The sequence below is a fragment of the Macrobrachium rosenbergii genome, chromosome 16 (assembly GCF_040412425.1).
Source record: "Macrobrachium rosenbergii isolate ZJJX-2024 chromosome 16, ASM4041242v1, whole genome shotgun sequence".
NCBI classification, from domain to species: Eukaryota; Metazoa; Arthropoda; class Malacostraca; order Decapoda; family Palaemonidae; genus Macrobrachium; species Macrobrachium rosenbergii.
In genome coordinates this window covers 22923018-22949960 of record NC_089756.1, presented here as the reverse complement: position 1 = coordinate 22949960, position 26943 = coordinate 22923018, and the positions used below count along the sequence as shown (strand labels likewise).

General features: G+C 36.6%; 1 protein-coding gene across 1 annotated transcript in view; it reads right to left on the bottom strand.

The window, feature by feature from the left end:
• Nucleotides 1-1926: 1926 nt before the first annotated feature.
• Nucleotides 1927-26943, bottom strand: part of LOC136846909 (uncharacterized) — a 51518-nt gene continuing 26501 nt past the window's right edge. The window contains exons 2-5 of the mRNA XM_067118161.1: nucleotides 21194-21308; nucleotides 15807-15951; nucleotides 2841-2935; nucleotides 1927-2127 (exon numbers count right to left, since the gene is read on the bottom strand). Coding sequence (XP_066974262.1) covers nucleotides 1927-2127; nucleotides 2841-2935; nucleotides 15807-15951; nucleotides 21194-21308 — 556 coding nt within the window. The remainder of the gene's footprint in view (nucleotides 2128-2840; nucleotides 2936-15806; nucleotides 15952-21193; nucleotides 21309-26943) is intronic.

Here is a 26943-nt window from a genome sequence, read left to right as displayed (position 1 = left end):
TGCCAGAAGCACGATTATGGCAAACTTTAACCTTAACTAAAATAAAAACTACTGAGGCTAGAGGGCTGCAATTTGGTATGTTTGATGATCGACATACCAATTTGCAGCCCTCTAGCCTGAGTAGTTGTTAAGATCTGAGGGCGGACAGAAAAAGTGCGGACGGACAGACGAATAGCCATCTCAGTAGTTTTCTTGTACAGAAGACTAAAACCAAAAATAACTCAAAAAAATTGGCGGTTTTCAGACTTCGATTCATCGCAGTTTAAGCTAAACTCAAAATAGCACGAGAGTTCATGTCGCCCTTGTCTGCATCTCGTTTTCGGAACAAAGAGCTGCCATTGCAATTGGAACTTCAGAAGCTTAAGCGAGGATGCAATGCATTTCTACCCTAATACTACTCTCCTTGCCTTTTAAGACTATTTTAGAAATTTTAAATGGTGACGTTGAGGTAGGTAACCGTATGGGTTATCTGAAAGAATCTGGTTATTTGATTGAGATGTGAGCTTAGTATATTTAATAAAGATTTTAGTCATATTATTTTATATACTAGGTATATATTTTAAATATAGAAGTTCAGTAGATATTTATTTTTTGTTGGTTTTATCTAATATCATTCATCATTTTTTACGTTCATATTTTAACACTGAATTTTCCTATTATGTCATCATTCACCTATTCATTATCAGTCTTATCATTAATTTATTATATTTCACCTTCATTACGGCGCTGAATAATCCTGATGGGTTCCGGTGCTTGGTCTTCAAGACCTAAATTTCATAATCAGTCAATCAGTCAATACGTTTTTATCTATTTATCTATTTATTAATTTATTTTTTTTTATTAAGTGGTATCTCTTCTTTCTGTATTTCCCTTTACTTCCTCTTGATCCTTCCTAATGAGCACCATATTCTTTGGAAGCTTGAATATTATTCAAGTCAATGGCCCCTGTGGCCTTGTTCCATATGAATAGGTGTCAGCTACTGAATAGTAATAATAATAATTAGACTTCGGAGAGAGGAAGAGTGGTAAGAGGATAAACAAACAATAGTAGATCAATCACTGTATTCACAATTTATGTGGTTAAAGTCTCAGCCACATGGCGAATTACCGGCGTGAAACTAAATTAGTTTTTTCATCTACGTCTGGGATCTCGAATGACTTGTAGTCGTGTGTTGTAAACTTTCAGGCCTCAGTGTGACTCATTGCCTTTTGTACCACTCTCCTAATGTCTGCTTCAAGTTTCAGTATCGTTTCTGATCTTGCCACATAAGCTTGAGGATAAGTTGAGGCATCGTTAAAGATACAAAATATTAAAAAATCCATCGATTTTTTTTTAAATTCCAGCATCTCTCGTTGTAAAACATTATTTTTCCTTGCTTTGTTTTTTTATGAATATTGACTTCAGCACTGACACTGAATATCTTCTCTGTCACTCTCATGACGAATCATGATTAGTATTGACAATGACGCGTATTATGTAGGTGTCAGTAATGAAAAAAAAAGCAGTTATGAAGCACAAACCAGTAGCAAAGATACAGATGAAGGTGATGATGATGATGATGATGATGATGATGATGATGACACGCTCGTTGTTTGATACCAATGACAAACAGACTGTTATGACTCAGATGTTACAACAGAGAACCACTTTTTCAACAAGTCGAGCCGTACCACTGGGGGGACCCCCTCTGGGCTAAGGATGAGCACAGACTCGCAACGGCGACAAGACATGCAATTGCTACAGAAAACAAAGCCAAAAAAAAAAAAAAAAACATGCCACGGGGTCCCGTTGCATACTTTACGATCCGGTCAATTGCAGGCTCGAGCGTGGTGCAAACGCCGACGAGTACCCGAATTTGCGCCCGGACGTAAATCAAGCTAAAATAAACACACAGCTCGCTCTATTATTTTAGGGGTGTATTCCAGCTACTGTAAATTGCAGCTGGAAGCCAGGTAATCAGTGGCTTCAGTGGTCCCGTGAGGCAATCTACCCTGCTTGGCACCTGTCTCCTTGTATCTGTGGCTGTCTTCTTCTTCTTCTTCTTCTTCTTCTTCTTCTTCTTCTTCTTCTTCTTCTTCTTCCTCTTCTTCTTCTTCTTCTTCTTCTTCTTCTTCTTCTTCTCCTCTCTTTTAGAGGGACAGAGCACGAAAGCAAACTCCCAGTCATTGTTCTCTCTCCTTTTTTTTTTAGACCGATACTAGCAATTGCAAGCGTCAGGCAATCAAGGATCCATTTCCTGTTGTCTTCTTATTGCTTGAATGGTATCTCTCGCGTTTATTGCTTTCTGTTCATGTCTGTTGAATTCTTCGCGGTTTTGTGTTTGGGTCAGTTATCTCGTGTGCTCTTGCTGCTAATAATGGCAGTGATCTTTTGCTACAGCTTTGCAGATCCTGTGGGAAAATGAACATTCAGGTACGGTTTATTGAAAGATTTATATATGTATATATATATATATATATATATATATATATATATATATATATATGTATATATATGTTATATGTATAATGTATATATATATATATATATATATATGTGTGTGTGTGTGTGTGTGTGCGCCTTTAAATAAATGATACCAAATATTTATTTATATTTCATTTAAAGTCTTGATAAGTGACAAGGGTGAAAGAGTACAGAAGGCATGGAATACAAAAACCACACACAGAAAACCTGAAATATTTTATTTCATAAAATTGTAATAAGATTTCTGATAACCTAGGCCTACATGAATATGGCGCACAGATATACCAAGCAAAAGTGTCTTGAAAGCTGGAGAGAAATAAATACCATTAAAAATAATACCTTCCAAAAATAAATGTCCAGCCAAGGATTATCAGACCACGCTGGCACCCAGATCTCCGCTATTAGTGGCGTTGGGGTTAGCAACCTCACCCCATTGGATATATGCTCTCGAGATCTTACCACAGTAGGCTTCTGGTGTAAGGAAAATGGGTCACAGACATCCTATTAGGTGCGTTTAATTCTTGGAGGAATATTGAGCAAAGTTAGTATGCTTGTCGTACATTTTCTGTTTTTTTTTTTCTTATACAAAAAAAGGACCGATTCCCCTAACACGAAACCTTTTAACAGCAATTCGGTCGTTGTTTACTAAAAAAAAAAAAATAAATAATGCACCGATTCCCCTAACACGAAACCTTTTGAAAAAACTGGCACAGTTGTATATCATTTTATTACAACATCACAGAAAATCCAACAACAGCACATTGAACCCCCTGTCAAAAACTGTTGCATTCACCTCATTCTTGCAAATTAGAAGCCATGAAGAATACGAATCATTTTAATAGGAATACTGGAATACGCATATGCACAGCCCATTCACACACACGCACACACACACAGAGAGAGAGAGAGAGAGAGAGAGAGAGAAAGTCTGCTTCTGCATAAGCCAGTATCATATACGTTCCAGGGAAGTAACTTGTAAATTACAATTGTGAATGTGCTTAAGGCACTGGAAAAACGGAAAATTTCAACGAAAAATATTAAAGCATCAGGGATGGGGGAAGAAAAACCCGGTTTTGAAACCTTCCGGCCGAAACCTCCGGTGGCAGATAATGTCATTAAAACCACGAGACGGAAGCAATTTCTTGTAATATGCGAAGCCACTTCGGCAGAAGCCCAACAAAGACAATGGCTGGATATTTTAATTAGAAACCGCAGTTGCGCCTAAAGGGGGCTTTAGCGATATTTCGGTAACTGCCGCTTGCTAAGTATACGGAGAGAGAGAGAGAGAGAGAGAGAGAGAGAGAGAGAGAGAACAAAGAAAAACGAGGAATAAAAAAAGCAACAACGGCTTTCAGGAAGGGGAAATGATGTCGCCTAACCTGTCTTGGTCGTCAATCATCTCGATCGCCATCCTGTACCGGTCGCTCCCCGTCCCCCACCGTCCCCCATCCCCTTAGTCATCCCCTCCCCCTCCCCCAACAATTCCCCGATCTGATCTGTCCCCAGACCTGTTCTACTTACTTTAGTCCTCTTATTCCCCTACCCCAATCCCCCTCTCTCTCTCTCGTATGTCCCATGAAAATCATTCTAGTGTTATAAAAGTCATCTCTCTCTCTCTCTCTCTCTCTCTCTCTCTCTCTCTCTCTCTCTCTCTCTCTCTCTCAAAATATTCCCAACTGTAAGGCATAACTTTTGTATGAAAAGGGACATTCTCTCTCTCTCTCTCTCTCTCTCTCTCTCTCTCTCTCTCTCTCTCTCTCTCTCAAATGACACCAGGAAGAAACAGTCGCATTCAAACTTGTTAATAATTACCCGAGAATCGCCGAAGAACAACTTCATTGCACAAGCATGTTCCTCATCCCCGTCCTTTACTCACTAATGTCTTTTTTTTTGCGTCATCGGCGCGATGCAGGCCTCAATTTACATGTCGCCCTAATGGTGAATGATTGCTAACTCTGTCATTCTTGAACACTCGATCGGTTCGTTTCCGCTGAGGGGAAACTCATCAAGAAGGGATTGCAGTACTTAGGACTTCTTACGCAGGTATGCGGTTCATTCGGAGAGAGAGAGAGAGAGAGAGAGAGAGAGAGAGAGAGAGAGAGAGAGAGAGAGAGAGTCTTTTCACCTTTTCATGAAGCTTACGTACTCGGCTGCATCTTGATTTACTTGAGAGTCAGAAAGTATGTCTGACCGGAAATTTCTCAAACGTCTAATGATGCATTTCAGTGTGATATTCTATAAAGGAGCGCTCTCTGTGGGGCAAAGAGGTGCTTACTGAATTTTTGGGCTCAAAGATGGAACCTTATCCGGATAAAGGTTCGAAAACTTTTATTTGTTTATTTATTTACTTTTGGCGGAGATTTTTCTTTCCTTTGCTTCTTATCCAGTCGATCAATGTTCAGAATGGTATTTTTTATCAGTTTATCACATCGTGCGTAGGTTCATTCACAGTAGTGTGTGTATATATGTATATATATATATGTATATACACATATATATGTGTATATATATATATATATATATATATATATATATATATGTGTGTGTATGTATATTATATATATATATATATATATATATATAGAGTATATACATATATATATTTACTAACAGGACCTCATTGAAATTGGATGGTATATTGCGGAGATATTTACTTAAAAAAATTATTGCAAGGTTTCCAGGACTAACAGTCCTCATTGTCAAGTATCCACGGATGCTTGACAATGAGGACTGTTGACCTGGAAAGCCTTAATAATTTTTTTGAATAAATATCTCCGCTAGATACCATCCAGTTTCAATGAGGCCCTGTTAGTAAATATATATATATATATATATATATATATATATATATATATATATATATATATATATATATATATATATATATATATAAATTTATATTAAGGTTTCCTTTTTATTTTCCCTTTTATTATTATTTGCTTTGATAGGAACATTACAATTTGTGGAAATGGGCTTTGAATGTGCATAGCCTTCAAGTCTTGTTAACCCATTCTGAATAGTTTGCCAACATCGCCAGAGCTGAAAATGAGTCGATTCAAGATGACGAAATCTTATCTGATCGTATAATTACTTAAATGATATTCATCCCATTCAGACGTTAGTATTTGCAGCTACTATAATCTTCCATCTGTTTAAGATATTTCAAAACTTGATTCATACAAAGATAAATCCACAGTAATGAGCGTAACCGAACAAGGACGAACATGTTGAATATAACAATTTAACATTGCATGAACTATGTTGCGTCAGTGTGACTACATTAGAATTTGCTTTATTCGATTCCTGCTGTGCAATACCTATAACAGACGTACCAAGTTGGAATTGAAATTATATCTGAACTTTTCTTGAGAAGCAAATAGCATGACCAGAGACGCTATCCTCAAGGTAGCAATATAAATTCCTTTCTTTCTGTCAATATATCTTTGTTACTTTTATTGCCATTCTCTATATGCTTTTATAAAACTGCTTAATTAATTTGCATTTTACTATAACGTTTTCTCATAGTGCCTAATTCTTAATTAGGATCGAGTTTTGATGGAGAAATCATCTTAGAATAAAGTTCTTTGCAAAGGCGGCATTGTCGCATTCCGCATGATTTGTAGCTCTGGCTGAATAATGTTGAAATTTAATTAGTGTCTTTATGCTAGATTAACTCATTCATGGTCTTACAAAATTTGTACTTTTGTGCAAATCCAGTTTTTGAAATTTACCAATATCAGTACCAATTATCTCTCTCTCTCTCTCTCTCTCTCTCTCTCTCTCTCTCTCTCTCTCTCTCTCTCTCTAAATCTCTCTCATTCAACGGTCGAACAAAAATTTGTACTTTAGTGCAAACCATTCTTTTGAAATTTATAGCAATCTCTAATTACAACCTCACTCATATAATCTCTCAACAGACACATACACACCACATACACTCAACCCCACCACTCAGTAAGAACCTTGTCCAACTCGTTTTCTGGTCGTCTCATAAATAAAGCGAGAATTAGTACCTTTGTCTGTCAACAGGTTCTTCTGATTGATGATGGATTGAAAAACCCCCAGGCGTAGGAACAGGACTGTCCAACAGCAGCTGCTCCGTAGGGTCGAAAATCCGGTCGACTTCCTACGCGGGAGTCGACCTCAAGCTACCCGAGTAATTACGTATTCAGGCGGTCTTCCATCTACCACCGCGATGCTTATACGACGAGGTCCGGGGCCGTTCGGGATGGTGTGCAAGCGTTGGGAATCTCTGGTGGCCGCCCCCTTAACCGCCCCCTACCCCGACCCCGCTCCCTCCCGCCCTCAACGTCTTCCTAAGCCGAAAATTCCTCTTTTTTCTTTTTTTTTTGAAAAGGGTTATTTGACACATTTGCGTCTTATTAGGATTTTCTTTTTTCCCTTATTTTGATTCGTAATGAAAATTTCGACATAGGTCATTGTGTTAGATTTATTTCAGGGAAAAGGAACTATTTGCTTGCATGTCCCTCTCTCTCTCTCTCTCTCTCTCTTCTCTCTTTCTCTCTCTCTCTCTCTCTCTCTCTCTCTATATATATATATATATATATATATATATATATATATATATATATATATATATATATATATATATATATATACATATATATATATATATATATATATATATATATATATATATATATATATATATAGTATATATACATATATATATATATATGTATAATGTATATGTATATATATGTATATATATATATATATATATATATATATATATATATATATATATATATATATATATATATATATATATATATATATATATATATATATATATATATATATATATATATATATATATATATATATATATATATATATATATATATATATATATATATATATAATATATATATATATATATATATATATATATATATATATAATATATATATATATATATACATATACATATATATATATGTATATGTATATATATATATATATATATACAGAACATATATACTCATGTATATACGTTTATATGTATACATATATATATATATATATATATATATATATATATATATATATATAGATATAGATAGATAGATTGATAGATAGATAGATAGACGGATAGACATATTGCTTTTCACGCCTCATAATGACTTGCACTCGACAACTAAGTTCTGTTTCAAGTCTGACTACCAGGCCTGGGGCCCAAGACTTAATTACACAAATTCTCATCACAGACTGTTAATCTTCGCGTGCAATTAAGATCGTATATTCGGCGACAAATTCTTGATTTCTATTGGAAAGTCCTGTCATCGTTCAAGTTTCATCATTAGAAGAATTTGACGTCATTATTTTCTTCTTTTTCCCTCATGTCGTTCTACTGGTAATCTGAGGCGTTGCCAGAAATGGCCCCTATCAATAAAGCATTTCTAAAATTTGGAACTGTGAAGAACAAGTAAAAAATGCGCCGAAGTTTCTTCGACGCAATCGAGTTTTTTGTACAGCGTATAATCAAAGCCACCGAAAATAGATCTATCTTTCGGTGGTCTCGGTTTAATGCTGTATGAGCCGCGGTCCATGAAATTCATAGCCGACCGTGGTGGCCTGTGTTGTTGCGTTGCCAGACGCACGATCATGACTAACTTTAACCTTAAATGAAATAAAAACTACTGAGGCCCGTTTGATTTTGAAAGTGACCCGCTAGAGAAAAATAAATAAAAGTACATTTTCCTTTTGTATATACATATATACACACACAGGTGGCCCGCATGACTTTATGTTTTTTCAAGAGTGGCTCTCAGACTAAACAACTTGGACGGCCCTGCCCGAATAGGACTGATTAGGTGACCTCAAACTAATTACTGATAAAACTGTCCTAGCGGTTCACAGAGGAAATAGTTCTCAAGACTATTAAATGAGTGAATTATGCAATAATTATTTATTGCATAATTCACTCCTTTAATATTCTTGAGAGCTATTTCCTTTGTGAATAATAGCATTGAATGGACGGGCCGAGTACTAGGTCCTGATGGTACTGAATGGTCGTCTCATGAGCTTGATTGATTGATTACGGCCACTAGAACCTGGTGCCACAACATCTATGTTATTGACGCCGTTGTCATGAGCTAGTTCCCAGTAATAAAGAATGGATGACCCCACTCACTAGGCCTCCGTAAGGGGTGTAGTGCCGTCAGTGCACCTCGTGCGGTGCACTGTAGGCATTACTTGAGGTTTTTTGCAGCGTGCCTTCGGCCCCCAGCTGCAACCCCCTTTCGCTCTTTTTTACTGTACTCCTTTCATATTCTCTTCTTCCAACTTACTTTCTCCACCCTCTCCAAACAATTGATTCATAGTGCAACTGCTTTGAGGTTTTCTTCCTGTCACACCTTTCAAACCTTTTACTGTCAATTTCCGTTTCAGCACTGAATGACCTCATTGGTCCCAGTGCATGGCCTTTGGACTAAATTCTATATTCAGTTCAGTCCCACTCACTAGTCTCCAATATTGAATAGGTAACCTGAGTACTAGTTAATGCTATTGAGTAGGTAACCGACGCACTAGTTCCTAGTAGTGTTGAATGGGTCACTAGTGTATTAATTCCTGGTAGTACTGAATGGGTGACTTACAAACAAGCCTCCATTATGTTACTAATGGTGACCCAGCAACTGGTTCTCAATGGAATTCCCAAGTAAGTGTTGCTTCGTAAACAAGATATTGTATGACAAATATTTATGTTTGAGTGTGTGTGTGTGTATGTGTATGTGTGTGTGTGCATGTGCGTGTGTGCGCCCGCACATGCATGCTTGAGTATGCGCATTACTTCAACACTGTGACTAAAGAGACTGAAGTGAATTAAAGGGCTAAGAACTATTACCTCTTATTTATTTAGTTACTATTACTGTTTCTGAAGGCAAATACCTGTTGTTTGTTGATAGCCTACATCCTGGTTTATTTGTTATTTCTTCCTCTTTAAACGTTTGGGATTTATATTTAGTGGAAGCATTCTTTGCATTAATAATAATAATAATAATAATACACACACAATACACACACACAATAATAATGAAGAGGGCAAATTCATTGTTATGGGATATGTACATATTTAAGATAAATCGTTTGCAGATAGCTTTCTGGTCTCTTTCAATCTCTGAGATTGAAAAGGGGAACCGAACGAGTTCCCTGAAAGCGATCTATATTTATTTATCTTTAAATATACGTACATATACATAACTGTGGATTTGCTTCTCCATTTTAAGACCTATGCTACTGTGGTATTTTTAATTAAGTAATAATAATAATAATAATAATAATAATAATAATAATAATAATACATTAATACACACACACAATAATAATAATAAAATGCAGCTGTTAGTTCTCACTAGTCCAAGCACTGTTTGCATGCATCACGGGGATCATTTTTGTAATATCTCTAACAACCTTTTGTCGAGAAGTTAACCGCGAAAATTTAAAGAAATTGCGGCGGGCAAAATCACGTATTTCCGTCCGCGCATCTGATCTTATCACAGGCTCAATGCACTGTGATAACGACAATTTCCTTAATGCAAAGCTAATACCGCAGGAAAATAAGAGCCATTAGTCATTCCGAGCTCTCTTTTACTCGAAAATCGACCCCTAATGTTTCCTACGTGGAATTTATTTTCGATTAAAAAAACCCCTACTTTAGGTATTTCGTCCCTAATTGCCTGATAGTAATTTTCCTCCGATTTATCCTCCGTCACGGAGATTACGTGGAGTTTTCCCATTTTGTTTTTCCTCTCTTTCCCTGCCCTTTTCTACGTGATGTGCATATCACGTGAAACTAAAACAATGAGATTTTGAGACTTTTTTTGAAGAGTGGTTCCGTCATTACTTATGAGTCCCTCTGATATCTTCACTCGCGTATTCTTTTCTTCCTGTTCATTATTCATTCTCATTAAAATTCCCCGCTTCTCCGTCTTCCGTTCCAGATAATCTACGCCAGTTCGACTGTTGCAGAAGAACTCTGCCGCTAGTTTATTGTGGCATCCAGCCTCGAAGCCTTACAGAACCAATTATGTATTTATGGAAATTAGGGCGAAATTATAGAGGAGCGGGGCAGCATTAGCCTAAGACAAGAGTCGAACCATGTTTACGAGAGGACGGTCGCTACTGTACGACCTCCTCCTGTTTCAGGCGCCTCCTACCGCTCCCCGTGCCCAGAAGCTCCGCCTGGCCTCTCGCTATGCCCACCTACTCGGTTTTATGGTGCTGTGGGACTCTTAATGTCCTAATCCATGTCTTGAAATGGCTTCCAGATGGTCTTTTCATGGTTTTGCCGTAGCCGGAAAGGACTCCCATATGGCCTCTTGATAACCCAATTCTTCATTTATTAGCATCGACAAAACAGGCTGAGCAACTATCATGGCCCTGCAGTCGTAAAACGCTCCCAATGAAGTCATTATCTCCCATAACGTCCGCTCCTCTTATCACACTTGAGGATTCGGAATAAAATACTGTGTCGTTAGGTGAATCTGGCCTTATGCCAGCAAGTTTTTTTGTGCTGAGGTTTCAAAATTCCGTTCCACAGCCGCTATTCTACCCACATTCAAGTTTGAGTAGAATATGAGGGGCTGCGTTTTTAGAGGAAGCTGACTTTATGCGAACATTTGCTCTTTTTGACCTTCTGAGCAGCACAAAGACTATTGTCCTCCGTATTCGAAATTCCATTTCAGCTGCCCCAGCTTTTACCACGTTTAAAAGAAGTATAAACTTATTGTCCGGACAATAATCTTTGTGCTCTTAGTTTAACCAGACCACTGAGCTGATTAACAGCTCTCCTAGGGCTGGCCCGAAGGTTTAGACTTATTTTACGTGGCTAAGGACCAATTGGTTACCTAGCAACGGAACCTACAGCTTATCGTGGAATCCGAACCACATTATACCGAGAAATGAATTTCTATCACCAGAAATAAATTCCTCTAATTCTTCATTGGCCGGCCGGAGACTCGAACTCGGGCCTGGCAGAGTGCTAAGGAATGGGCATAAAACATCGCTTTGTGAAATGAAGCTGTCATATGCCAGAGAGAGGCCTTGCTTTCTTGAGCAGCCACAAGAAAGTAATAGACATCTTCAGCCATCCGCTGAGTATGTGGTTACGTTAGAAGCAAAATTCGCTCCACCCGTTACCGAACTTGATAATGGGTTCAACACAGCTTCTGCGCTCCACATACGCCCTCCTGAAAGTGGCCTGAAGGCTTCATAAATACGTCATAAAATCCCAGCAGGTGCCATCGTAAATACATCCTAAATTCCGCTCAGAGGTCAAACCAGAGGGGGGCATGAATGGCACAGCGGGCATCCTCACAAAATAATTGAATGTTAATTGAAAAGACCTTCGGAAATTCGTGAATGTGTTAAGATGCGTTTTGCGTGATGGCCTGAAGTTTCTTGGCTCGAGAGGAAGTTCCTCTAAAAGGTCTTAAATTGTGTTGGCGTGTTATTGAAATGGTCTTCAGTACAGTAGTAAAGTAAGGTAATATAATGAAGTTCAATAATGCATACTATATCTACATTTAAAGTTACTCTGTCATTTCTTACTCTGAAGGCAGTCAATATCAATTGAGATAAAGGGAATATTTATATACTGTATATATATATATATATATATATATATATATATATATATATATATATATATATATATATATATATATATATATATACATACACACATACATACATACATATATATGTATGTATGTGTATATATATATATATATATATATATATATATATATATATATATATATATATATATATATATATATAATACATATATATACTATATACACAACTAATGCCTGCAGGTACGCTATATGTTTTATCAGAACTTTTCCTGAACTCCTCTTCGTTGAAAATCAATCCTTTCGGTCCTTTGCTGAGCAAATGGTCTTACAAGGCTTTTTTTATATCAGACATTGCTTCATAGAGATTACATCTTAGAATCGATTGTCAAGACAGAAGTAAAAAGAGTTTTGGGAAAAACTGACCAAAAGCAAAGAGAATTCAACGATGGAGAGAGAGATATCAATTGATTTGGCACACGGCATCGAAAAAGAGCAGGCAAGATAAAATAAAGATATAACCTAGATCGTAATAAGTTGAAATTAACAGCCCTCGGAGAGAGCTAAATTTAAATGTCAAGGAAAAAAAATGCACGTGGCTCTGCGTCCGTATCCACAACTGTCTCCACATCCAGACAAGACTTCTTTGGTCTTCTATTACAGAAGACTTCTTGGAAATCCATCAATAACATCGTTAGCTTTAGTAAAAGACAAATTAGCAATTAAGGTAGCATTCATGGCTTCCGTTCATCTTCCTTTGCGAAGGTTATTGGCCATAATTTTTAAGAAAAAAAAAAACAAAATCCGGGCCAAGTATAAAATCCAAAATTATTAGGTGTGTGCGGAATTATGTGTCATACATATTCATTAATAACCAATTGACAATTCTGTTAAGAATGTTCAAAAATGCCAAAAATTTTGCATGGTCCCGTTTCAAATGATTTGTCCGTATCCATGACGTCATATTATGTGTGAGATCAAGACAAAGCATAAAGTGCAGTGACCCGGAGTCAAAATCAGGATCCGAAATATCCAAATATTTTGGAATTTGAATTTAAAAAAAAAAAAAAAACCTTTGACAGCGAAAATGCGATTCATCTGCCGGAACGAAATGGTTCAACCAGGTAAGACCGCGTAGTCCTTCTATTTGCTATAAAATGCTGAATACATTTTCCCCGCGTTAAGTACAAACACCCCGTGTATAAAATGGAATAATATGAATAACTTCTGCTGCATAAGCTTAAAGGTGGGGGCCGTGTTGCCTGCTTTTTCGGAAGTGCGGACGACTCTCCTCCAGATTTGTCAGGATTGCTGGCCGTGCGAACATCAATCACGGGCCAGATCGCTTTTAGGCCATGTGCATGCATTTTGTATGCTGGAGGATTTGCTTCTCTCTCTCTCTCTCTCTCTCTCTCTCTCTCTCTCTCTCTCTCTCTCTCTTTTTTTACTTATTTCTCTATCGGGCCATCTTTCTTTATTTGATTATCTCATGGGGATCTTCTTATACTCATTTTCTATCAGATCTCTCTCTCTCTCTCTCTCTCTCTCTCTCTCTCTCTCTCTCTCTCTCTCTCTCTCTATATATATATATATATATATATATATATATATATATATATATATATATATATATATATATATATATATATATATATATGTACATTATATGTATATATATAGAAAGAGAGAGAGACTTGATAGAAAAATTATGTATGTATATATATATATATATATATATATATATATATATATATATATATATATATATATATATATATATATATATACACACTCTTTACTCTCTCTCTCTCATCTCTCTCTCTCTCTCTCTTACTTCTCTCTCTCTCTCTGAATTTCAGGATAATAATTTAATTCCTCTTTTGCGTGAGAGGTGTTAAGAGGAACGCAGCAAAAGGCCTGAAGTCCCTGAACCCAAAAATACGTAGAAGGAAAAAAATGGAATCGAAATATCGGAAGAAATAAAAATCCGTGGCAAAAGAATAAAAAAAAAAAAGAGGAAAGCCGTAAAGATACGACTGTCGAAAAGAAAACGTATGCTATTCTGATAGAAAAAAAAAAAGTAAAAAGAAAAGAGAAGAAAAGCGAAGTATTTTACGACAAGCGGAAAAAAGAAAGATGTCAAAAGATCTTTTTTTTTTTTTTTTTTTTTTTTTCTATCGCTCGAACCGGGAGAAAAGAGTCCTTCCCAACCTGTACCCGTACCCTGCATGGTATGTCATACACATACACACAATCACTCAGCCAGCATACACAAACAAACCTGAAATCATGCATGCACGCGCGCACGCACGCGAGCACGTCTTACAATCACACACACACATAACATTCCCACCCAACAACCGATCACTAGAACCTGTCCCATGCAACCTGTCCCCGTGGAAACCTCACGGAAACACTCATGTGCATGCAAAATATACTGAATTCATGCATGCACGTGCACGTATCCACAGCGTGCATGAGGGATCATTCCTAGAGAGTGACCCCCCAAGGGTTTTCGGGGGTCGTTATCTAGTACTAATGTTTCTTGGGGGTCATTATCTTCATATTTACAGTCTTTTATGTTTCTACGGTCATCTCCAACAGGCTGGTACTAAACACGCCGCAAAGGTGGATACATACCGGAGCAGGAAGAAATCAATCAATCATAGAACCAAACTACATACCGGGTTAAAACCTTAGGGTCGCTATTTAGGAAAGATCTGCATAAGTATGTGTGCCATATAGATTAGGAGACAAGGCAGAGACGCTAAGCTTATTAAGAAACTCCAAAATTAAAAACTAGTAAATCTGAGGCATTTCGTACCACATAGTCTTTAGAAACTTATATTAACAACAAGGAGCTGTAAGGCCACTCAAGCTGGATGGTTTTGGGCTGTTAAAAACCTCTATTAAAAAACAGGAAATCTGTGTTCAGTCGTATTAGATGGTTGCTAGTCGTTAGAAACTGCAGTTCAAAACCAGGAAATCCAAAGTTTTTCATACCAAAAACAGCCGCTGCTCATTTGAAACCTCAGTTAAAAACCAAAAAATCTGGGGCTATTTATACTAGACGGTCACTGGTCGTTGGAACCTTAATTAATAAAACAGGTCATTTGAGGCCATTTATAATGGATGGTCTCTGGTCAAGAGATTTATCCATGAAAAAACAAGAAATCTGATTCCACCCAAAGTACAGCAGATAGCCTCTGGTCTTTGGAACCCCCAATTAAAAACCAGGAAATCTAAGAATCTAAGACCACTCATACTGGATGGTCACTGATTGTTAGAAACCATCATTAAACACGTAAAAAATGCGCCGAAGTTTCTTCGGCGCGATCGAGTTTTCTGTACAGCGTATAATACTGTATGATCCGCGACCCATAAAACTTTCACCCATGGCCTGGTGGTGGCCTGTCATATAGCGTTGCCAGAAGAACGATCATGGATAACTTTAACCTTAAATAAAGTAAAATCTGCTGAGGCTAGAGGGCTGCAATTTGGTATGTTTGATGACTGGAGAGTGGATGATCAACGTACCAATTTGCAACCGTCTAGCCTCAGTAGTTTTTAAGATCTGAGGACGAACAGAAAAATACGGACAGAAAAAGTGCCGACGGACAGACAAAGCCATCTCAGTAGTTTTCTTTTACAGAAAACTAAAACCAGGAGCTGTGATTCCACCCAAACTAGATGGTTGCCGTTCTTGGAAACCTTCATTAAAAACCGGGAAGTCTGTGGCATACCGTCACTCATTTCAGCTTCATTTAATTCTCGTCCACGCTCCACGAAGTCTTTTCGGTGATCGGTAATTACGCTGATGGCAACGAAGGTCTTCATGATGCGCATGCGCGTTGTAACCTTGTGCATGTCAACAGCAAGAAGGTTCAGCTGAAGAAGTATTTGAGCCGGTATTCAGCATGAATTAGATCCAATATTAGGTTTTATTTGAGCTACCGGTAAATTATCTTTCGTGCAGCCTTGAAAACGAGTGTATATTAGAAAGCTTATTTATTAAACTTATAATTCAAAACTCGTTTTTTGGTCATGTAAGTTTAAACGTTTCCTATTAGGGAAAATTTGGAGGATCGAGTTTGAAAAATATACTACAATTATGTAGTTCTACATTGAAGGGATGGGTAGAGCTCTCGGCTAGCACGCTGTTGGCCCAGCGTTCGACTCTCCGACCGGCCAATGAAAAATTAGAGGAATTTATTTCTGGTGATGGAAATTCATTTCTCGTCATAATGTGGGTCGGATTCCACAATAAGCTGTAGGTCCCGTTGCTAGGTAACCAGTTGGTTCTTAGCCACGTAAAATAAATCTAATCCTTCGGGCCAGCATTAGGAGAGCTGTTAATCAGCTCAGTGGTCGGGTTAAACTAAGATATACTTAACTTAGCTATAATTACTTGAGTGGTCTTTAATGCTGATTAATTTAATTTGTCTTTTATGTGATTAATTTTACCGTTGACTAATTAAGACTTATATTATCTCCAGTTCCTCCGGATTTTCTTCTGGATTTAAAGAAAAAATATATATTCTAACATGGACCTAAAAAAAAATATTCGCGAACTAGTAATTAACCTCTATCAAAAACGGAAACATCATTCATAGTTCTGAGATAAAGAATGATTATATAAATTCCACAATTAAATACAAAATTATAAGAATTTTACTAGGGGAAAAAAGAGCACAAATCATTCTTCCAGTGCTAACAAAAAATTAGTTAATCTTATTCCGAACAAAATAACTGTTCTTAGCTAACAAAATTCATTTCACTCAGGCGAACGGTCAAGAACAAAATTAAATTGTTCAAGACTTGCAATATTCCGGGGATTAGAACCAAATTACTTTGTCTGCTGAAGGTCAACTTTAAATTTCCAGGGTAGGAGCAGAATATCTTCAGGAATTCTGTCGAATAAACTAGTCACCAGGCAGTATTTAGTCTCTTGAATTCAAGTAGGGTATTAAAACAAATTTATTATCAGCAAAATCATCTTTTCACGTTCCTTTGTGTCCACCCGTTTAATCTTTGGTTGGTATTTGGAATGTTGCCCGATCTATTTACTCTTCTTATTTTAGATTTAAACAAACGCAGTTGATGTACTTTCAAAAATCGTGGTGAGGAAAAGCATTATTCCGATCTATATTGGAATCAGTTTAAAAGGCACGAAGATTTACTAATTTATTGCCCAATAAACACATGGAGCAACTTTATATTGAAATGGATTTTAGGTAGATTTGTCGTTTAGCATTTAAAAGGTACAGAGATTTACAAGAGAAATCCACTCCCCGCCCTCGCCACCCCCGCCCCCCCCCAAAAAAAAAAGAAAATCTAAGAACGTATAAATTACCCTCAAGTTTTTCCAATGATTTATGCACGATTGAGAATTTTTCGTGTGTTTTAGAATCTCAGTCATATATTTTATATGTTCTGTCAACATCGTTTACGACATAATTCTAAAAAAAAAAAACTTTTAATAAAAAAAAAAGACGGAAAATAATTTATACCTTACGAGAACGCAAAAAATAAAAGAGCATTATTAACCAATTGCTGAATGACTGCATTTGCAAGGTAGAAAGATTTACAAAAGAATTCCTCCTCCGCCCCCCCCCCCAACACCCCAAAATAAAGGAACTGTTAGGACAAGTATAAATTTCCCTGAAATTTTGCTAGTGATTTAGGCTCGATCTGATAAAAAATTTCGCATTAAAATATTGCCACACTTACTGACACCCATTATGCAAAGACTCATGCTTGCTCAAGTACAGCTTAATTTAATCATAAAGTAAAGTAAAGCTTAATTTTGTAAAGCCAGCTGTCGAATATGCTGCTAACATGACCGCGCACTGCCAATGTGCTCAAGGATTAGATAAAAGCAATTCAAAAACATTTTTATAACTTCCCGTCTCTCTCTCTCTCTCTCTCTCTCTCTCTCTCTCTCTCGCGGACGTCGCCTAGCGGGATTAACAACCAAAGGACACAGAGCTTAACCAATGCACGAAGTCGTCTGGTCACACTCCGTGACCTTGTCTCGATTCCCCCACATTTTAAATACGTTAGAAATTGAAGGGGCTGGATCAAGATTTCCAGGGGAAAATGTCCAAAGACTTTAAAGAATAGGAAAGTTGAGAAGTGACGGTATGTGGCTGTTCCGTTTACCAGTGCCAGTAAGTCGTGACCTCTTTTGATATACTGTAGGTTATCAGTCATGCTGATATTTGTGGCTTGACTTCTGGGGAAGTCTTTTGGCTGAGAGCTTCACAGTTTTCCTGAAAGGAAAGGAAGTTTGTAAGTAACATGAAAATGATGAGTTCATCGAATGGTAATAATTGTACGGTAACTTTGAATCACAAAGAAATAGCATAAAAATGAAAAGTAATTCCTATCATAAGAGAACGTAAAAAATGAAAGAACAATGAAGACATTTATATGTGGAATTTGTTTCATGAATCTCCAATTCCTCTGCATGGAGAGTGGATAGTTCAAGGTAGAGAATATATTTTTGATACTTATGAATTTTGCATGAGAGAGAGAGAGAGCTGTAAAGCAATTGTGAAGTATAAATACTGGTATCCTTTATGGATGTTTACGAGTATATGTGGACATAATGTAGCAAGACTTAAAGTTAACAAGACAGAGCTCACTCTCTCTCTCTCTCTCTCTCTCTCTCTCTCTCTCTCTCTCTCTCTCTCTCTCTCTGAGTGCTGTGTCCCCAATGTCCTTTCTCACCACAACCCTTCCGTCTTTTTCCTCCTGCTTCTTCTTCTCCCCACCCCCTGCCCCCTCCCCCACCCCTCCCCACCCGCCCCTCACCTCTCACACCCACCGGAGCAGCAACACCTCCACGCTCAAAGTCCATTTACTCCACCTTCGGCGTCCCAAACCGGAAGCTCCCCTGGAGTACTTGGCTAATAGTTGTCATCGGGCGGGAGATGTCCGGATGCGGCGCCTTTTCCTGCAAATTTCCTGGCTTTACTAAATTAAGCCTTGTTACACGCTACTCACAAAATGAAGTCCGTTGTCCGCGGAGGGCAGGGGTAGGGGGTGGAGGGCGTTGGCCACCGGGGGATCATGGGTAGTGTGGTGGAAAGGGATACTGAATGCCCACGGAGGTAGCTTAAGTGATTGGACGATGTGATGTAATATGCCAGGAGAAGGAAGTGTCGATATTTATGCTACTGGCTTTGTGGCAATGGTTTCTTTGTTTTCCTTTAGTTTTATTTCATTTTCCCTCTTTTCATTCTTTTTAGCATGGGATTTTTGTTGCGGAAACTTACTTCTTCTGTCTAAATGCTTGTTCACATTTAATACTGATAAATCTTAAGAATGATTATTATAATGCAATGCACGTAAGTTTTTCAACAATAGCTTTCGTTTAAAATTTAAATAAAACGTTGGTTTTGTTTTCAAAGCGGAAATTTTTGGCTATACACAGCGTCGAAGACCTTTAGGATAAAAACATAAAATAAACCAAATATGTTCTCACTAAAGTCAGTTTTCTCCATATGAAATGTATTCACATTTCACCTGAAACAAAGAAGTTTTGCCGAAAGTTTAAAATAGAGCTGTTATTATTACCGTGTGAAATGAGACGTGTTTTGCTCTCGGTCGAAAACTTGTAACAAATTATGTTGTTCCGACGTACTTGAGGGCAGGATCTCTTGTTTCATTTTTTGCCAAAGATCTCTGGGTCACTTGCAGGCAATGGAGGAAAGAGAGAGAGAGAGAGAGAGAGAGAGAGAGAGAGAGAGAGAGAGAGAGAGATGAAAATGCGCCTATGGGAATACCTAAAAAAAACTGAGTTCATTGAACAAAAGTTACGGTACGAAGAAGCAAATGCACGCCGACAAATTTACATGAGAGAGAGAGAGAGAGAGAGAGAGACTGCATTATTATTCATAGACTCCATCGTGTGAGTACAAAGTATCTTCCGCTAAACAGGTAAAGTTGCAGCTGTAGAAATTGTGACCGGAAGACTGCGCTGCGTATCAAGGTGTGTTCTCAGTTGCTCAAGACGGAGAGAGAGAGAGAGAGAGAGAGAGAGAGAGAGAGGGAGAGAGAGAGAGATTTTATATTTACATTTACTCGTTAACATTATTTTCACAATTAGATAACCCTTTACATTGGGCCATAGAGATGACCAAAATGTCAGTCAGTAAAAATCTATGCCGATTAAGCATGAAAAGAGACAGGATCGACAGAGGAGAGAGAGAGAGAGAGAGAAATTTTATTTAAAGTTGCATTTACTCGTTAACATTATTTTTACAATTCGATAACCATTTACATTGAGCCATAGAGATTCCCAAAATGTCAGTAAAATTCTATACCGAGTAAGCATAAAGAGAGACAGATAGAGAAAGATTGACAGAGGAGAGGGAGAGAGAGAGAGAGAGAGAGAGAGAGAGAGAGAGAGAGAGAGAGAGAGAGAGAGAGAGAGAGACTTTATAGTTACATTTACTCGTTAGCATTATTTTCATAATTCGATAACCATTTGTATTGAGCCATAGAGATTCCCAAAATGTCTGTAAAAATCTATACCGAGTAAGCATAAAGAGAGACAGATAGAGAAAGATTGACAGAGGAGAGAGAGAGAGAGAGAGAGAGAGAGAGAGAGAGAGAGAGAGAGAGAGAGAGAGAGAGTTTAAAGCCATATTTACTTGTTCACATTATTTTCACCCATTGATCACCCTATACATTGAGTCTTAGAGATTCCCAAAATGTCAGTAAAAATCTATACCGAGTAAGCATAAAGAGAGATAGACAGAGAAAGACTGACACACAGAGAGAGAGAGAGAGAGAGAGAGAGAGAGAGAGAGAGAGAGCTTAAAGCCATATTTACTTGTTCACATTATTATCGCAATTCTGATCACCCCGTACATTAAGCCTTAGAGATTCCCAAAATGTCAATAAAAATCTATACCAAGCAAGCATATAGGGACACAGACAGAGAAAAGGAACAGGAGAAGAGGAGAGAGAGAGAGAGAGAGAGAGAGAGAGAGAGAGAGAGAGAGAAAGAGAGAGAGATGGACAGCCCTTTTGTCACTGGTTCTACACGAAGTCTTGGCGTTTTTGCACCATCACCAAAGCATATATCAAAATTAGGACTTTCTGGCCCTCAGCCGAATACCAAATGCATCTGTGGAGGAAGTGGCGACCCCTTGCAACGGGGGTCAGCTCTCCACGTCACACGATAAGGGCAGCTCTCAGTACTTCCCTGCCACTCGATGGTATCTCTTCTCTTCCTTATGTAAATGAGAGACTAAGTGAAGCGAGGGAAAGTTTCTATGTACGAGACAATCGAAGTAAAACAACGTGAGTGAGAGGTTTGTGCAATGAGAGACAATCTACGTACAGAGGATCGCGAGTGAAAGATTTGTTGCGTATGAGAGTTGAAGAGTGAGCAAATAATTCAACGTGAATGATAGCGATGGTTCATAAAAGTTCTAGACACTTTTAAAGAATGTTTCCTATAATGCCTCACTACCGTACTAATGATATAGTATCGTTTAAATTTGTAATTGCTGTTTATACTTAATGTTTATTATTATTATTATTATTATTATTATTATTATTATTATTATTATTATTATTATTATTATTATTATTATTATTATTATATTCTTTCAAGTCACGCAATTGTTCAAAATATCAGCAGCCATGAAAGCGTTGGACGAGTTTTGTACATGGACGGGTGACCGTCTTTAAGCACTAGAAGGTGCTAAAGTATTTTCAGTAGTCTTTAGGAATACGATATAACCAATCTCGTTTATCCCTGTATATCAGTTTTTAGTTTGCTGTAAAAGAAAACGTTTGTGCTGGCTCTGGCCGTCCGTCCGCACTTTTTTTCTGTCCTCCCTCAGACCTTAAAAACTACTAAATCTAGAGGACTGCAGATTGGTATCTTGATCATCCACCCTCCAATCATCAAACATACCAAATTGCAGCCCTCTAGCCTCTGTAATTTTTATTTCATTTAAGGTTAAAGTTAGCTGTAATCGTGCTTCTGGCAACGATATAGGACAGCCACCACCGGCCCATGGTTAGAGTTTCATGGGCCGCGGCTCATACAGCAGTATACCGAGACCACCGAAAGATAGATCTGTTTTCGGTGGCCTTGATTATACGTTGTAGCGGCTATACAGAAAACTCGATTGTGCCGAAGAAAACTCGGCTCATTTTTTTTTTTAATCGGAAAGTCAACCTCTTCCAGAACTACGCTTTTGAAAGATACTGTCACAAATGTATAGTATCGTATATCTTATATCTTATGGTATCTTATATCTCAACATTGAGTCGTTTCCTTTAACAAGGGAAGGATCTTGAGAAAATGGCAATACAACCAATCACTGCCACATTCATACATCGACTGCTGAATCGTGAGGAAATACCTGTGCAATATATATATATATATATATATATATATATATATATATATATATATATATATATATATATATATATATATATATATATATATATATATATATATATATATTAATTGTTACAAACGTCTTTAATATCCATTCCTTACCTGAAATAATATATTTTCATATATGTTACCCGGGATGGGAAATTTTTTAGTTGGCCATATGGTTTTAATGCTCGTCACTGTAGTCCTGGGTTTCTTGTCTTCCATGATTCGAGCCCAAGAGACGACGAACTCATCATCAACTAAAAAATTTCCTTCAAAATATATATGAAAAATATATTATTTCCGAGGTAAATCGAATTGGATATTAAAGGACGTTTGTAGCTTAATGCTTGTATATGAATCACGGTGATGTGATAAAATTCATACATATATATGTATACATATATATATATATATATATATATATATATATATATATATATATATATATATATATACAGTAATATATATATATATATATATATATATATATATATATATATATAATTTATTTTTTCTCACATAAACAATTTTTCTGTGCATTAGTAGAATTACTAACAGGACCTCATTCAAACTGGATGGTATCTAATGGAGTATGTATTCAGAAGAAGTTACAAGCTTTCTTGGACAAACAGTCCTCATTATCAAGTATCCGTACCTATCCAGTTTGAATGAGGTCCTGTTAGTAGTATACAATATATATATATATATATATATATATATATATATATATAGAGAGAGAGAGAGAGAGAGAGAGAGAGAGAGAGAGAGAGAGAGAGAGAGAGAGAGAGAGAGAGAGAGAGAGAGAGAGAGAGAGAGAGAGGACTCAAATTTGACTTCAAGAATAATGATCTTCAGTAAGAGTAATGAAAACTCTCACCACATTTTTATCGGTTTCTTGCTTTGAAGACTCGAGAAATTACTGGTCTTGAAAAGACTATGCATATATCTTCAATTTCCCTCCTTTAGCTGGATTTGCAGTCTTCATTGTGACCGATTACCGTTGACAGCTGGGGTGTGTCAGTCTTAGGCTCAGTCTTACAGACCCAAAGTTGTTTACCTTTACTTGAATTCTCATTCATTTTTTTACCCGTTGTGCAATTTCACATAAGCCTCATTGTACAATATAATCAATTTATTTCATCTTAAGTGTTTTTGTTGTTATTTTTCTTTTACCTTTTTTTTTTTTACTCAAGAATTTCTTTCTCCGTAGTGGGTTGCTTATACCAATGGAGCCTCACGTAGCATTCTGCTTTTCCAACAAGGTTCAAGGTTAGCTATAACTAATAATAATGGTAATAATGTATAATAACAATAATAATAGAATAGGCATGTGATTCATGAATGTGCCAGTCATATTGAGACAAACAGTGAGCCTGTGAACTAAAGCTCGGATGGATATTTACGATTTCTTCATTAAAATCAAAGCTTTTCTTTCACTTTCGCAGATCAATTAAGGAACACTCTCCAAAAGATGATTTGATGACAAGAAATTCGTATTTTGGTTTTTCATCAACGAAACCGGTTTTTTTTTTTTTTTTTTTTTTTTGGATTGTGGATTCAGACCTGTTTCCTTCGCCTGATGAGACATCTGCTTTATGCCTTTGCTTTAGCTGCTATCAACAGATGGATAGATAGATAGATAGAAAACATACATACTGAGGTTATACATATATATATATATATATATATATATATATATATATATATATATATATATATATATATATATATATATATATACTGTATATATATTATATATATATATATATACTGTATATACTGTATATATATTATATATATATATATATATATATATATATATATATATATATATATATATATATATTATATATATGTATATATAGATGTATATGTATATGAATTTTTGTCATTTATACACCTGCGGATAATATTTGTATCCTCAAATATTAAGCCGTTAAAATCGTCTATTATCCAATTCAAAATGCCTTAGGAACAATTTACACCCAAGGGAGCCATTATAACTGATCAGTGCTTCTGCACCGGTCAAAGTCACTGTCTGTCACTGTTTCTGAACCAGGCTACGGTTCGAATCCTGGCCTGTGCTGAAGCACTTACCAACTATAATTCCCCTTGAGTGTTAGTTATTCGTAAGGTATGGTGAGCTGGATATTAGGTGATATTTGTGGTTTAATATATCTGAACACGTATGTGTAATCCTTTTACATGACGACAATACATGAATTTCCTTCCTTCACGATGGGAACAAGAAATGAAGGAAGGTTGAATTAATATCTGCTCGACAGTGTCGCCCTCAGATGGATGTCTTCTGGAACACTTTTAATTTAAATGTGTGAAAACATCGAGCGCGCATTCTTTTATCATTTCCTCTGTCTACCTGAGAAATCATTCACCCACCTGTAGATGCTATTAATTACCGTAGAATTAGAATTTTATCTTAATATAGTCACATTTAAATGTTGTTACCTGATTATTTTGAATCCATTTTCCTCTTTTACTTGGCGTCCAAATAGTTTTTTCCGGCTTATTATTACTTTAAATCATTCATGCTTGACTTTTGAATACTAATACCTCAAATAATTTAGTGAAGAATTTTGAACGCTTTTTGTTTGAATCCTTGTGATAAGAATTTTTAAGACAACCCTTAAAAAAGACCTTTTGTTTTGAATACCTCAGGTAAAACTTTTGAAGACTTTCTTAAACCTTTACGTAAAAACTTTTGAAAGACTTTCTTAAGCCAGTACGTAAAAACATTTGAAATACTCTTTTTTAAGACTTTAATGAAGACTGTGACATTCTAGACAACTGAGCAGGTAATGAAAATGTAATTAATATTATCATGAAATCTAAATAGGTACGCAGGTTTATACCCCACTGTATTTCTTACCAGTAATAATGCTTTTGACATTCAGTGACATTACGAAGGAATAATTGTATCTTTTGGTTGTGAAGCATAAAAAGATTGCTGGTGGTGACTTGAGCCGAGGGTATTTGCAGTTTTGTCTGAGTATAAGGTCCCTGAGGGTATTTCTTTGCATTCCAAGTACCCAAGACAATCTACACGTTCCTTTACTGATCTAAAAATAAATTGTTTGTGAGGGATTACGAGTATGATATGAAATGGAAGTACATATGTGTAACCAGGTTTTCGTAATTGTAAATTTAACATTTATTATCTATGGTGCATCACTATATTGTGACCGGAAATAATGAATAAAAAGCCACAATAATGTAAATGAGAGGCTGTGTTTTTTCAAACTAAAAAAAGGTTAAAAAAAAGGAAGCTTTCGACCGTTCTTCTTCAGCCAAGGGGACCGTTGTGTAAACCGTCGAAAGCTCCATTTTTTTTTTAACCTTTTTTTTTGTATTTTGAAAAATACAGTCTCTCATTTACATTATTGTGGCTTTTTACTCGTTAACATTTATTGTTTAAGTTTAAAATTTAGCATTACTGTTATTAACGAAAATGAATCAGTATTCATATTTTTGTATTTTTGAGCAAGTGAGGTATCCCCTGACTCCAGTTCATCTACTCCCACAATCCTACCCACCATTCACTGAGCCCCTTTCATTTTATCTACATTTCGCCAATTTTCTGCTCCTTTTCTCTCATATTCCTTCACTTTTGATTTGTTTTTCCGTGCCCCCTTTCTTCCCGCCAAATACTTATCATTCCTTTCCCTCAAGTTCTTCTGCAGGATGCTTAACGTGTCACATGGGTTTCTGAAGCCATGTCCGGCAATTATAATTCTTTCTGCGTATTTTCCTTGCCATTACCCTTCAGCATTCGACGTTCTTTCTTGATGGATTACATATTAAGAACCAGCAGTAAGAATAATAAAACAGGCGCGCATATTTCTCTTGGAATTAGCCGGTTTTTTTTTACTTTTTTTTTTTTGTTCTTCCCAATTAAATGCTTGCTACAGAAACTATTCTTTTATTTCCTGTGTTTTGCTTCCGCCTTCGTCCGCATTTTTTTTTTACATTTTATGATGAACATAATCCTTGTTTTTGTTTTTATCAAGTCTCTCATATTTCAGTCTTTATCATTGCCTTCGTTCTTCCCTCGGACTTATCCTCGGTTTCTCCCATGTTATTCGTGCTCTTCCCTCTTATGCTTTCCTTCTCTTCCTTTCTCTTCTTTCAGAATCCTTCTCTCTCTTTTATACGAATCTTCTCCCTTTTCTTCATTGTTCCGCTGCTGACCCTCGCTGTCTACTCTTCCTTTATCATATTTTTACTTGCCTTCAATCCTTGCTTTACTCTTTTCTCTTCCTCTCCCTTCATTTCTTTGTTCCTCGCTGTTCTTGTTTACCATTTGTCCGCCATTGCTTATTTGTACGATCTTAGAGCTTCACATGCGACGTTTAGTTTCCAAGTCGGAAGCTAGAAAATAATGCGTCTTTTATTTATTTCTTTTGTATGATCGTTACTTTAGAGCTTCTTCTACTGAGACGTTTATT